General features: G+C 45.5%; 1 protein-coding gene across 1 annotated transcript; it reads right to left on the bottom strand.

The window, feature by feature from the left end:
• Positions 1-4755: 4755 nt before the first annotated feature.
• On the bottom strand, positions 4756-5700 carry LOC125638947 (olfactory receptor 5J3-like). Its single transcript, XM_075128976.1, has one exon. It carries the CDS (start codon positions 5698-5700, stop codon positions 4756-4758), a length of 945 nt encoding a protein of 314 aa, XP_074985077.1.
• Between the last annotated feature and the right edge of the window lie 9348 nt (positions 5701-15048).

The following is a 15048-nucleotide window of genomic DNA, read 5'->3' as shown; positions in this document are numbered from 1 at the left end:
GATTGGACCAACGAGAAGCGCTGAGTTAGCACCTCTCTGGCTTGTAGGAAAAGAGTGGGGCAGAGTCTGTGGATGTGGTGGTAGCCCGGGGCGAACACTCTTGCTGCCAGTACCACCCCCACACGGGGAGAGAAGCCAGGAGTTCAGACTCCCAGTTTATTGATCTGGTTTGTTTTTAAACCTGTAACGTCCCAATGTTTGTTCACCAAGACAATCTGGAAACAACCAGAACACACTTGAATCTCTAGAGGCGAAAGCCACCCTCTCACATTCCCCCAAGTCCCTCAGCTTGCCAGTGCACCCCTTCTGGGTCAGACTGGGATCCACCCTGGAGGGAAACAGCCCCATGCTCCGTACCTGCCCCTCTTCCTTTCCCCAAGCCAGACCTCCTAGAAGGGAAAGACCCCATTTCTCGCTCCCCTCAGCCAGCCAACCAGCCTCAGGCTGGATCAGAGCCAGGACCCCTTGGAGGGGAAAGGCCCTGTGTCCCATTCCCCACCCCTCTGAGTCAGCCAGTGCCCCCTGCCCTGGGGCTGTTTCAGAGGCCCCCATGCCCCATAATAGAGCAAAGACCCTATAGCCCAGAACCTGAACCCATTCCTGTATGGCGTGTGGCTTTCCCCAAACCCATGCATAAACCCTTACAGCCCAAGAGCAAACCCCGCCCCCACCGCCACTCAAGGATTAAATGTGCTCCCAATTCGGGGTGGGGGGGTTACCCCTTTGTGCCCTGGCCTAGAATCCCCATCTCTCCCACTCCAAACCTACATGCTGCACACAGAAAAATGGCTCAGGGCCCCTAGGCTGGGGAGCCCGGGATCAGATGGGTGAATCACCCCGGCTCCTGCTCACCCCGTCACAAAGCTCTGCTGGCTGGACCCTCCCTCAGGAATCCCAGGACCGAGCTGCCCCGACTGCAGGGCCCAGAGCCTGATCACCAGAGGAAACAAGGTCCTTGCATGATCCAGGCCCTGCTCAGAGCTCATTCTCCTTCTCTCTGCAGCAAGGGAAGCACTGAGAAAAAGCTCCACACAGTGTCTGCACAATCAGCCTCATGCTATAACTGTGCACCTTTTCCACCCTGGAAGACTGGCTCAGCAGAGTGAAATGCAGACACCTCTAGACTCCCCTCCCAGAGCTGGGAATGGAACCCAGGAGTCCTGACAACCAGGTTATCCTTCCCCTTCTCTAAGCTTCTCTAACCACTAGGCCCCACTCTCCTCCCAGAACCAGGAGTAGAACCCATGAGTCTTGTCTCCCAACTCTCCTGATCTAACCCAAAAAACTTCCCTTCCCAAGCTGCAGATAGAAACCAGGCGTCCTGACTCCCTTTGCCCCTCCCTGCACCACCCCATTAGATCCAGGAGTAGAACCAGAAGTCCTGGCTCCCAGCCCTGCCCCACCCCAGCTCCTAAGCCAGAAGACCCCAATCTCCTCCCAAAGCTGGGACTAGAACCCAGGAGTCCTGTCTGAGGCTTAATCTCCTCCTATTTCCTAGCAGAGATTTCAAATCTCAGGCCCTAAACATTTGCCTCAGGACAACTATTTAATCTACGAGGACCTGTAATAATAGCAACACCACCTGCCTGGTGGACTCTCCTTCCTCCAGAGCTTATCACTTGTCTATTAACACCACCAAATGATCACAGCTGCTCTGACAGTCTCAGCAGGGCTGCCGTCAGAGGCCCTCCCGGCCATTAAAACCACAGTTTTCCTTACACAGCTCTGCTGATTCTGCTAGCCAGGAAAAGGAGAAGTTGGAAGGCCTCTCTGTAACCTCTAGAGCTGGGGAAGAGGGGAGCTCAGTCTCTGTGGGCCTGGTCAGCCCCCAGTCTCCCCTCTGAGGTTTGCAAGCAAGGGGGCCAGTTGGTACCAACTGCGGTGAATTTTAGGAGGTAGACACATCTGACCTACACGCTGGGCTGAGAGCCCACCAACTCATTAAACACAACATAACAGATTCAGGGGCTTAGAGGGGAAAGATCCTGTATGCCATTCCCAGACCTCCTCCCACCCCTGCCCCTGGACAGCTAACCCCCTGGCCTGGGGTCAGATTGAAACCAGCATTTCCCCAAAGAGGAAGGTTCCCCATACCCTATTCCCAATAGCCCCTGGTCAGAAACCAGTACCTCCCCACCTCCTGCCTGTAGAAACCCCACTCCGACATGCCCTCCTCACATAGTGTTGCCTGCAATCCCTTATTACAAGGGACATCCCTTACTTTTTCATCTCTTTACAACAAGATCAGGAGTTGCTGAGCACTGCAAAAAGCAACAAGAAATACCCCTGGTGAAGGTAGGTGAGTCCTGCTTCTTATTGGGAGTATTATAAAACTACAACTTATGAGAATACCAGGACAAGGGGTGGGGCAGGAGTGCTATGAAAACAGTCCCTTATTTTTGAAATACAATGTTGACCACCCTATACTGACACCTCCCTCCTGTCAGCTCTTGCTAGGACTATCAAAAGCAAGAGAGAGTGGCAGGCTAACAGCCAGGCTGGCCAAGGAAACATGTCCCAGGGTGGGGCTGGGGCAGGAACAGAGTTGAATTTTGGCTCCAATATAGAGAGAGTGCTTGATGGCTGAGAGAAATCAGTTGATGAGAGTGAATCAACACAGAAACATTGAGAGAACAGGATGTGTGAACCACAGGAGTGTGTGTGTGGTGGTGGGAAGGGGAGGTTAATATCCTGAAGCAGGAAGATCCACAGATTAATTATGTACTTAGTAAAAAGAGAAACCTGCTCTTTCATATCAGCTCCTAATGTGTTATTCTCCCTGCAAGGGAATGTCTAGATGAGGTCCTGGGGTCACAACCCCAGTAAATGAATCCTCAATCATACACCCCTCCTGCCGTGCAGGGACAGGTATTTAGGATATTTCATTTTCTCAAATGGCTTCCTGCTAAAGGGTGGGGGTTTGCTGGAGTGCCCTTAATATAGGAGAGCCTCTGAGGCGGAGCTAAGGCCCTCTAGCCCCACCCACAAATAGCCTGGCTCTGCCTCTGCCTCTTTTGACAAAAGACCATGCTCAGGCAGGAGTGGTTTCCTGTAGAGGGAGGGTGGGAGTTTGTTTGTGAGATAGGGCTGTGTTTATAGGCAGTCCTAAGGAGGAGTGTTGGGCAACTTAAGATAATCCTACATCTATGGGCTTTTGTAGGGAAGGGCTGAGAGTTTAGGCTTCTCTGTTCTGTTCCTAGCTTTGGCTGGGGAGTAGGGTCTGTCTGGGAACTAGAATTCCTGGTTTCTGTCCTCTATGAAGAGAACTTTAAGAGAGGGCATTGTCACTCTGAGCAAGGAGATTCAGGCACAGAATGGGTGCGAAGCCTGTTTTCTCTAACCTACTAGACCCTCTCAGACCTGGGTATAGAACCCAGGAACCCTGGTGTCCAGTACCCTCCTTCTCTCTCCTATAGGCCCTTCCCCAGGTCTGAAGAAGGGCTCTGTAGAGCTTGAAAGCTTGTTGCACCAACAGAAGCTGGTCCAATAAAAGATATTATCTCACCTATCTTGTCTATCCGTAGACTCTATGATGGCAATTTCCCACAATATTCTGCACAAACGTTACTGAATTCTGTGAAATCTTATTGAATTAAATGTATGTATCATTGTGTTCTAGGGACTGTGTTTGATTACATGGGACAGGAGGACGACCACCCTCCAAAAATTAAGAACAGGTTGGAGATGCAAATTTACTCAAGTTGTAACACCTCCAGAGAGCTACCACCACCTGGAGAGAGGCTTACATATGCTTGTTCAAACTGGATTCTTTAAGGGTCAATGGACAAAGAAAGGACTTTGAGTTAAATAGCTTTAGTTAAAACTGATTCAGAGCCTTATTTCTAGTGCTCCAAACAGACAGGACCGTCTGTCCAAGGGCTGCCTCAATCCTTCCTGGTTTGGAAGGACATGGCCCAGTCTGTGTGTTTGTTCTGAGCAAAAGGCGGTGTGAGCTTTTAACCGTAGAAAAAACCCTTGGTGGTAAGGTTTGAATTACTGTTCAGTATCTAGAGCCCTTGTTGGAGCTGGGGTGATCTCTGGTGAGGTTGTTAGCATGAATGTAGGATCTTTTATTGCTTTTAAAGTTTTCTCTATAATGCTTTCCCCTTGAGAATAAATTTGTTTGCTTAGAAAGAGTGGTGTGGTAACTTATAACACCATTGTCTATCTCAGGAGAAAAGTATAGCAGGTTGGCTTAGGCAGTCTGGCTTACGGGGGAATTCACAGTGTAGGTAGGGAACTATGGAGCCCCAAAAAACCCCAATCAAGAGGGCGAGAGGTGTACATCTCCACCCAAGAGAGGTGACAGCTGAGGAACTGGAAAACCTAAAAGCAGGTGTCCTTGCTGGGGGGTTGCAAGTTCAAGGGTCCTGAATGAGACAGACTCCACTCCCCTTGGAATTTCTCTGGAGTTTAGTCTCAGGGACTTGCCTTAATCACCCGCCCCCCACCCCCACAGGTTTTAGTTCCGGAAGGAGCTGCAGGAACCCTCCCCCCTGGAGTAGAACAGAGTCATACATAAACCATTCTTACAACGCAAGTTAATATAATGGTCCCAAAGATACTGCATGGGGTTGCAATATCTGTCACACCAGATCTTCTGAGTGTGTTACCTGTTGGACAATGCCACCTCTAAAACATTATTCTTAAAACTTGAACACATTAGAGTTTTTATTTTCATTATAAAATTACATAGAGTGGAAGGGAATGGAAAGAATATTGTCACTTTAGTCCAAAAGATGATTAAATTATTCATCAAAGCTGCTGAGAGAACTTTCTTCTCTCTAACATTCTCCCCAGGGCGTCCTTCACCTCCTTGTTCCTCAGGCTGTAGATCAGGGGGTTCAGCATGGGGATCACCATCGTGTAGAACACAGAGATCACCTGGTCCTGCTCCAGTGAGGAGGCGGAACTGGGTTGTAAGTAGATAAAGAACGTTGTCCCATAGAATATAGCTACAACTGTCAGGTGGGAGGTGCAGGTGGAGAAGGCTTTGCGTCTGCCCTCGGAGGAGCGGATCCTCAGTATGGCAACAGTAACATACAGATACGAGAAGAGGATGATCAGTATGGTAGTCAGTTGTATGGAACCAGCAAAGATAGAAAGCAACATTTCATTGGTGTGAGTGTCGGTGCAGGAGAGCCGCATGAGCGGAAGGACATCACAAAAGTAATGATCGATTACATTGGACCCACAGAAGGACAGCTGAAAGGTGCAGCTGGTAAACACGGTTGCATTTGCAACCCCAGCCATGTAGGAGCTAGCCAAGAGCCAGATGCAGGACCTCTTGGATATGATGAGCCTATAGAGCAGTGGATTACAGATGGCCACATAACGGTCATAGGCCATCACCGCAAGGAGGAAAGACTCAGTGGTGGCAAAGGCAAGAAAAAAGTACATCTGTGCAGCACATCCAGCGTAGGAAATGGCCTTACTCTCCCCTGAGAGGCTCACCAGCACCCTGGGGGCGATGGATGAGGAGTAGCCAAGGTCAACGAGTGACAAGTTGCTGAGCAAGAGATACATGGGGGTGTGAAATCGGGAGCCCATCCAGATTAGGGCAATCATCCCAAAATTCCCCAGCAAGGTGAGAACATAGATCACCAGAAATATGAGGAAGACGGCAACCTGCAGTTCTGGATGGTCAGTGAATCCTGCAAGGATGAATTCAGTCACGGTAGTGTCATTTCCCTGGGCCATTGCTTCACGTGGGCTTTGAGGAGAGACCTGCACAGAGGGAATTTCTGTAGAAATAAAAAACAGTGTGAGGACCTGGAATTCCATATGACCAATGACAGCATTTTAGTCCATTTGAGACCCTTGTTTGCTGAAAGTAACAATATTTTTACCCATGTGTGCGTATCTCCATTCTTTCTCTTTTGATGTGGACAATCTGCAAAGAGCAACTATTGGCATAAAACTGTAGCATAGTGCCGGCTTGATTGCCAGATGGTGAAGTTCACTGTTGGCTCAGTTGAAAAACCTTTCCCCCCCACAGCAGAAATCAAGAGAGTTTGCATTAGAGCTGGGTGGTTGGTTTTGGGTTTTTTTTGTTTTGTTTTTTGGTTCAGTGGCTGACCTGAAAAATCCCCAAATAACAGCAACTTGTTCCCTTCTCCCCCAAAATAAATCATTTTCTTGTCAGGTTTTTACCCTCTTCTCCCTTTTTTTTTTCAAGTTTAATCTAACAGATTTTTGGAAACAAAACGTCATTTCAAAACAAAACCTTGAAACACATTATTTCAAAAATGTCAAAATTGAAATAGTTCACCTTTTTATTTCAGAATAACTCCTTTGGAAGATTATTTCTGTGACCCTTACACTCCCGGTATTGTGTTGCCAGGGCTAACACTGTTGCTTTGGTGTGAATGATCCTTGGCGTCAATTCTGGTGCCTCCTCCTGGAAATCTCAGAGGCATTATTAACCTCTAGCCAGTGCAGGGCAGTTGCCGAACCTGTAAAGCTCAGACGATGAACTGGGATGTATACACTACCCCTTGGGATCTTACAAGGTGGCCTCATACAAGGGGGCGAGAGGAGAAAGGACTCAGAGTTTGGGCGGACAGTTAATAACTACAGCACAGGAAATGAATCAAAAACATTCTGCTGTTATCTGCAGCACCATCCCTCTCCCCAGACACAGCCCAAGCCCAGGCTACAGCTGAGCGACACAACAATTCACCTGCTGTGTACTGCTGGTGGGTCTGCACCCAGGGCTGCTCCTTAGATTCTGGATGTAGCAGCTTCAGCTGAAGGGGTCATTTCCTACATAAGTAGCTCTCAGATCAGTTAGGAAGTTTTAGGTCAAAATTATACCTTCAAACCGACTTTCCAGTGGATCGTGAGATTTTTCTTGCTGCACGCAATAGGCTTTTACTCTTCCCCCCTCCCTCCCGCAGTGCTACACCCAGACAAAGCAAATCTACCTGCGTAAGGATGAATCATTTATGTGATGGGTCCAAGAGATTCCCATGTGGAGGAAGGGCAGGGGGCTGAGTTATATTCCCTTACAGTCTGTTGGGACCTTAAGTCTCTCCAAGCTCGGACCGTCAGACAGATGAAGGAGCTTCAGTTATCTTCTTGTTGCTGGGGCCAAGTGTATTTGTGGAGAAGTGATTTGTTTAACACCGTGCCAGGCCGTTGTGATGCGTGTCGGTAATTGGTCCCAGTGTGTCCCTAGATCACTGAGACTGAGTGATTCAAAGCCCTGGGGATGGAATATGGAGACTTTTCAATGCTAGGTGTTGTGCAGGTTGGGCAGATTGGATGGCTCAAGAGATTGGGAATTATCTAGAGGTTCAGGGCTACATTGTGCTTTGATCACCTGCTCTGTGTAAGGGGCAGTGCTTAACTACACCACCCCAGGAGGAGGTCAGGGATTGAATTGTGACTCAGGTGCTGGAGCCGATCGCTACCCTCACCTATGTGGGCTCATTGAGACAGAGGGGAAGAGGCAATGCTCTGCCAACTTTCCACCCACCTGTGTGTCTGCTGTGCAGCCCCCACTTTCCCCATTGTGTCCCCTACGTAGGGTCAAGTCTGTGGGGTCCTGCTCCTCCTTGTGTGTGAATGACCCCCGTAAAGCTAGGCCAGGCTCTGGCTCTCAGAATGTATGTCTGTTTTGTTTAAGCATCCAAACTTTTCTGTGCACAGCAAACATCTGGAACCTATAACACTGGGCTGGCAATGAGCAAAAAGTGGGTGGCAAACATCCACTTTCTCACGAGAGTCCCAGCACCTCTACTCCTGGTCTCAGTTGGACACTGAAAACACTAAGTCCATGTCTACACTGGTAATTGAAAGACAAAACTTTTGTCGTTCACAGGTACTTAACCTTCCCCCACCCCTCAAAAGACAAAAGTTTGCTGTGAGAAGTGCCTGTGTGAACGACCGCGTTGTCAGCAGGAGCGCTCTCCTGTCGACAATGCAAATCCCACTCATTGGGGGTAGAAGTATTTTGTTGGCAAAAGTGCCGACCAACAGTGTTCACACAAGCCCAACTTTTAGGAACCCGGCCATGTCACTAAAAGCTGTGTAGCATAGACATAGTCTAAGGCATACAAATATATGTGAGTGTTTCAGAATCTTAAACCAACTCATGTCTGAACGTGAAGAAGAGGTGGGGTCTATGCGGGGGGTCGATGGTTTGTTCTGGGTGGGGGGGTTGGAACAAGTTCATTCATATTCATAGGGAATATATATTTAACATACACAGAGAGGAACCAAATGCCAGAATGACTTTCATTCTGGATGAAGGAAAACAGAACAAGAAAGAACAAATGTAAGTCCTCAGGCGACAGCACAGTAGGTGTATGTCTTTGTCCTCAGTCACGTGATGCATCACCTCTGCCTTACAAAATAGCCGCTGCCTCTGCGGACAGCAGATTTCTTGGTAACGGAATCGTCAGGAGAGGGAGCAAGGGGGAGTTCATTCTCTCACTCTTCGGCAACTGTCCCCAGGCTGCCTACCGGGGTCCCAGCCAGAGCCAGTTATCAATCTATGGTTTCTTGGGTGGGTAGGCTGGGGATATAAATACCTGAACATTAGGAATTTCTGGGATTATCAAAGAAGCTTGAGGGAGTTCGTAGCCCAAACCTCCATTGGAATTCAATGGAAGTGGGTTCCTAAGTCTCTTAGCTGAGCACAACTGAGACCAGCAACTCAACTTTCAAGATAACATCTTCCTCGGGGGAGAGGGGGAGGAATTAACCCATCATAGATTTTGCAGAGGGGTTTTGTTGAGGTCTAGCAGGCCTAGTGGTTAGGCTGCTGCCAAACTATCTCTCTGAGCTTTGGGATGCGTTTTCTGGGCAGCCTGGTGGGCCCAGCAGCCAAGTCACAGTTCATCACCTCCCCACTACCCCTAGATCCCTCTGAGGTCTCTGGGGGTGGATGGAGGAGAAGAAAAGGGTAGGGGTATCCAGGCTCTCCCTCTCCACCAGGTCCTGCCCCAGGGCCCAAGGGGGTAGAGGCGAGGGATGGCTCAGACTCTCTTGACTCCTACTCAAGATCGGCCTCTCCTGAGCTCCTTCCTACATTTCCTGTTTTCCCTTCAGTTTGGGGCATGGCCCCAACCCTATGTTTACATGTCTCAGTAATTCAAAGCCTTAGCTTGGGGCAGGAGCGACTTCCTTCTGCTTCATTGCTAAAGCAGGTTTGTTATAGTTTGCTTGTTGCAAAGCTCAGAGAAACCTATGGGACACAGGACTATTCCCTCATTGATTCTAATGGGTTGTTGATTGTCCTTATGACATTTGGATCCATTCCAGACCAGGGAGGGTCTGCATCACCCCTGCCCTGCAACCTTGGGTGCCTTGTAATGCCTCGCTGCTGTAGTTCCCACCTGGGCCACTCACAAATAGCCTTTGAGCATGCAAGTCACACCCTGTAGGTCTGTGTACAGATACAGCCTGCTAGCACACTCCAGTCAAACTCTGGCTTCCACCACCCTTGGTTACCACATTCAGGGTGAGCCCAACATTCTCTAAGTCCTAGATTTCCCCCCACCAAATGTGTATTCTGTACTGCCCTGTCCAACCTTGTCCTGGACAACTCAGATAACAAAGGTCTCTGTCGTCCCTGTAAGGATAAAATAGGCAAAAACTTGACATCCTAAATGGAGTTACCCCCACAATTCACAACATTGGATTTATTTTGATAAAAGAACAAAAAAAGTTTATTTGAGTGCAAAGACATAGATTTTCAGTGACGACAAAAAATAAGGGGTTAAACTCAGAAATGGTTACAAGAAAAATAAAGATAAAAGACTTTCTCAACTTATCAAACCAGACTTGGTATAAAGTGAAGGTCTTACCACAAGTTCCCATAATCATTGCTGACCAAGTTTCAGATCAGGATCTGCATCCAAAGTCCATAGGCTGGTCGTCTTCGTCATCTTCATCTTCTTCGATGGAAAAGAGAGAGAGAACTTGGGAGTATTGGTGCCCTCACTTTTATAGTTCAGTCACACTTTGAAGTTCTAGCCTTGGAATTCCTATCCTTAGAAACTTATTAGGACTTTTAAAGTAATAGTTCTGTAGATTTTGTAGCCTACCATCCATGGAAATAGCTTTTGATATGTGGTTAGCTCTATTCTCTTTTTTCAGACACTTGCAGCCTCTCAATAAGAAGTCTGTAGTAAGTCTTGGACACATTCCTCAAGGAATATATAACTTTCAGGGAGGAGATATGGAGAAGTGTGGCAATGGGCACTAAAGTTTGTGATGATACAAGCTTCAATCCCATTCACATACCGCCAATGCATTTGCTTTGGACTTTCATTCTCCTGTAATGTTGTCATTGTAATTTATGCCATTACAGTTATTTCCATGTTAACTGTTGCAACTTCACTTCAGAATATGCACATGGAAGAGGCAAAGAGGGACCAAGAAAAGATTAAATGGAACCACAAAGATCTGCAGTTAGGTCAAGAGGGATAGACCTTTTGGTCAAGCAAGTAATTTTGGTAACAATATTCTCTTCTCTGAAATTTTGACCAGAGAGAGAAATTTCCAAGTCTATGTGTTTAAGATTTATGTTGCTGTGTAAATCAAGAGTGGAACTCCTTTAATGATGCTGCAATGGTTATCGCTATCAGCTCTAAACACAGCAATCTGTGTTCAAATCTCAGTGAGAACTAAAGGTTTTATCCAATTATTTCATTCAGAGAGAAGGTCAAGGTTTCTTTTAAATTAATGTCTAATGTAGGGCCCTGGGTCCATATTTACTCACACAAATAACTGGCCTGATTAACAAAATGCTGAGAATCCAGAAGCTAACATAGATTTTTTATTATTATTATTTTTTTAGTCTCCTTATGCCAGAACCATGTCTTTCTAGGTGTTCTGGTGAACCTCTTAAAACGTTGTCAATAATAATATGCTGTTGAAAGTTGTTTACATGTTCAATCATTGCAGGACTTCACTGAAAGCAGCTTTTTAATTATACTCAAAGAGTGAGCATTATTTTTAAAACATTAGGATTTCTAGTGTATTCTAACGAACCATTGTAACAACTTTCCTAGGGTTGTGGTGAACTCTCTGTCACTGGAAATGTTTCAATAATTTATTTTTTTTCTAAAAAATATGCTGTAGTTAACATAGGAATTAATTGCTTGGGTTCTATATCTCTGACTAGCTTCCTGTGATAGATAGGAGGTCAGGACAGATGAGCTCATGGTCCCATCTCCCCTTAAAATGTATGAATAAGTTTAATTGGATTCCATATCAGTTCTTATATGGCCTTGCTCCTCTTAGGATTGAAACACCTCAATAAGTTCATTAAACAACATGACTAACATCTGTCAAATGTGGGGGGTTCTCTCTCTTTCGTCATTTAACCATAACTGCTGTTCCAGATCAGATCACTGTTTCTTTTGTCTGAAAGTCACCACCCACAGCTGCTTGAGAGGAAGGTGAAAGGAACAAAGGAACAACCTGTTGGTGAATTATGAAATACAATGCTCATAGGAAAAGATTCCACCAAAACTGAGTCAGTAATTGGGTGTCTGGAACATTTTTAACAGTGGGGGTGCTGAAAGCTAGCCCCCTTACCCCTGTCCACCCCACCACTCCCCAGAGCTGGGCTATGAGCAGGGCTGTGTCTCATGGAGTGAGTGACCCGGATGGGGTAAGGGGGCCAAGGCTGGGGCCACAGCTGGTGGTGGGCATGTGGCTGGCAGCCAGGACTCCAAAGTGGGGCGGTATCAGGGACCTGGGGCACAAGCCCGGAAGTGGAGCCCCAGGCATGGGGCCAGCAGTGGAGTCCTCGGTGCAGGTAGGTCCCTGGTTGTGGGGGTGGAAGCCTGGATCTTGAGCACTGTGCCGGCAGCCAGGACCCTGGGCGCAGAGTGGCATCCGGGACGCTGGGTGTGGGGCAGCAGCTGGGACCCCTCAAAAACATGTGGGCATTGCAGCACCCCCTGTACCTCTAGTTCCCGTGCCTGTGGGTGTTTTATACACTAAATAATAATTAACTTTTATACAAAGAGAAAAGAAAATTTACTTAAAATTTAAATAGGTGTGTTCTCAATAATCTTACAAGCAGTATTATTAAAACATAACCAGGCAGAAGTAGCAGAAAGATAGCAGCTTGAAGCTCTGAATTCAGAGGGAAACATTTGGAGTTTCCCTAAAGAACTGAAATGAATAGACACAGATTTCCTGAAAATCCCTGGCAAATACTTACATTCCACCCCAATTCCCCCATGACATTGTAGAGCTATCCCCATTCACATTTTTCATTTCACTCCAAATGTCACTTTTCTGCCCCATGGTCAATCTCATTGGGCCTTGTCATAAATATAAAGGGAAGGGTAAACACCTTTAAAATCCCTCCTGGCCATAGGAAAAACCCTTTCACCTGTAAAGGGTTAAGAAGCTAGGATAACCTGGCTGGCACCTGACCAAAATGACCAAGGAGGAGACAAGATACTTTCAAAATCTGGGGGGGGGGGGGAACAAAGGCTCTCTCTGTCTGTGTGATGCTTTTGCCGGAATCAGAACAGGAATGGAGTCTTAGAACTTAGTAAGTAATCTAGCTAGATATGCGTTAGATTCTGATTTCTTTAAATGGCTGAGAAAATAAGCTGTGTTGAATGGAATGGATATTCCTGTTTTTCTGTCTTTTTGTATCTTAAGGTTTTGCCTAGAGGAATTCTCTATGTTTTGAATCTAATTACCCTGTAAGGTATTTACCATCCTGATTTTACCGAGGTGATTCTTTTACTTTTTCTTCTATTAAAATTATTTTAAGAACCCGATTGCTTTTTCATTGTTCTTAAGATCCAAGGGTTTGGGTCTGTGTTCACCGATGCAAATTTGTGAGGATTTTTATCAAGCCTTCCCCAGGAAAGGGGGTGTAGGGTTTGGGGAGGATTTTTTGGGGAAAGATGTTTCCAAGCAGGCTCTTTCCCAGTTATATATCTGTTAGACGCTTGGTGGTGACAGCAATAAAGTCCAAGGGAAAAAGGAAAATAGTTTGTACCTTGGGGAAGTTTTAACCTAAGCTGGTAAAAATAAGCTTAGGAGGTTTTCATGCAGGTCCCCACATCTGTACCCTAGAGTTCAGAATGGGGAAGGAACCTTGACAGGTACACAGAAGGGTAACTGTACAGTCAGGAGAGTCTGAACCATGGAATGCACAAAGTCCCCCACCCATGAAGCCACCACCAGCTGCACACCTCCTTGTTCATAATGGCCGTATAATGGAGGGGTTTGCAGATCACAATGTAACGATCAAACACCATCACTGTGAGGAGGAAACTGAACAGCTGTGCTATGCAGCCAGTAAAGGAGACAGTTCTCCTCTCAACAAGCAAGTCTGCGATCAGCTTTGGGGCTGTGACCAAGGGATAGCAGATGTCTACGAAGGACAGGAAGCTCAGGAAGAAATACACAGGGGAGTTCAGACACTCACTGCACTTTATGGTGACAATGATGAGCAGATTTCCCAGTGTGATAAGTATATAGAAAAGTAAAAACAGCACAAAACACACTCGCTGTAACTTCTGATCCTGGGAGAATCCCAACAGAATGAATTCAGACACATTGTTTGTATTCTCCATATATTCGGGATAGGAGATGACTTTAAGGTGCTGAATAAAATCACCTGTCAAGACACAGATTAAGGCATATCATCAATAAAAAAGTCAATGTTGATTACTCTCACAGTGAATATTGAGCTGTATTAACCAAATAAATAGATTTTGACCAAAAGTAAACCAATATCAATATTCCACTCAAAGAACACTAGAAGTTCATGGTCAACTCAATATGAAAAGCTAAGATATATGAACATGTATTGCAGTTTATTTCTATTGTATTGTTATATATGCTCACTAAGCCTATTGTTCAACTGTGTTCTTTTAAACAGGAAGAATAGCCTTCTCACATTGTCTCTTGGGCTTATAAATGCCCATTTTATGTACTTAATTGTTGACTTGAAGACCCAAATATGGGACTGAGATGTTCCACTGAGGAGGCCATGTTTGAAAATTGGTGCATGAATATTTTCATCGGAAATCTCTGGAAATCTCTGTTATAATCATGGATATGATTTGTATATTAAAGCTTTAAATGGGAATAAGATAAATGTACATTAGAAAATTGCTTTTTAGTATTTTTCCTCTGGTAACTCAAGCAGAAGTTCAGTTTATTATCATCAGAATTCAGACACTGTTCGCACACATTGCTCCAGACCTCTATTGTTCATTTCTGAAGAGCTAAATGATAAAAACACAACACATGTTTGTTTTCTCATCAGTCATGATCCAGGATTATCTTCTTGAGTGTAACAATCAGAAAATATTGATTTCTCTTGCCACGGACATCAGGATTTAGTTTCTCATGGGAACATACCATATTGATTGAGGAAACTGCACATCTGTCAATATTCACTTCAAGGAACTATAAACCAGTGTTTCCTAAGCCTTAAATATGGAAAGCATTCATACTAAAAGAGAATGACAACAGAGGAAACCTTTTCTCTGAAATGCCTACTGAATATTGTTAGTTTGCAGAATTATCATCTTTCTACACATCACATTTTTTTCATTTCATTCTCAAAGTCACTTTTCTACTCCATAATTTGAAAATTTGGTGTGAAATTTTCATACAAAAGTTGTTAGCGAAGTGCACGTTGTGAGGCATTGCTCCATGTGCTCATTCTGAAATTCTCCCTGAAAAGAGGTGAGGGTGACCTTCAGGACCACTGGCTGAAAGTCTTAACATTTTTAAAAATACTTCAAGAATATTTCAAAAAGTGTAAGAAACAAAAACAGCCAGGAAAAATGAAAACTTTCAGTGAGCTTTTCGTGAAAATTTCCACACACAACTTCCCTCCATTTTTTCAAACAACTATGGAGCTGGTTGTATTGTCCCAGATTTGAGGTGGTGGGGTGTACCCCAGATTTTGATCAAGCTAATTGCAACCATATTGTCTGCATTCAGCCACTGTGAATTAATAAAATAGAACATCACATAGTTAATAGTTAATTTGAACAAGCAGGGCTTCTGGAGGCAAAGTCAAATGTTCACTACACGTTTGCA

This window comes from Caretta caretta, chromosome 6 (assembly GCF_965140235.1).
Source record: "Caretta caretta isolate rCarCar2 chromosome 6, rCarCar1.hap1, whole genome shotgun sequence".
Taxonomy (NCBI): Eukaryota; Metazoa; Chordata; order Testudines; family Cheloniidae; genus Caretta; species Caretta caretta.
Note: the sequence above shows the minus strand (reverse complement) of the source record. Positions and strands in the feature narration are given on the sequence as shown.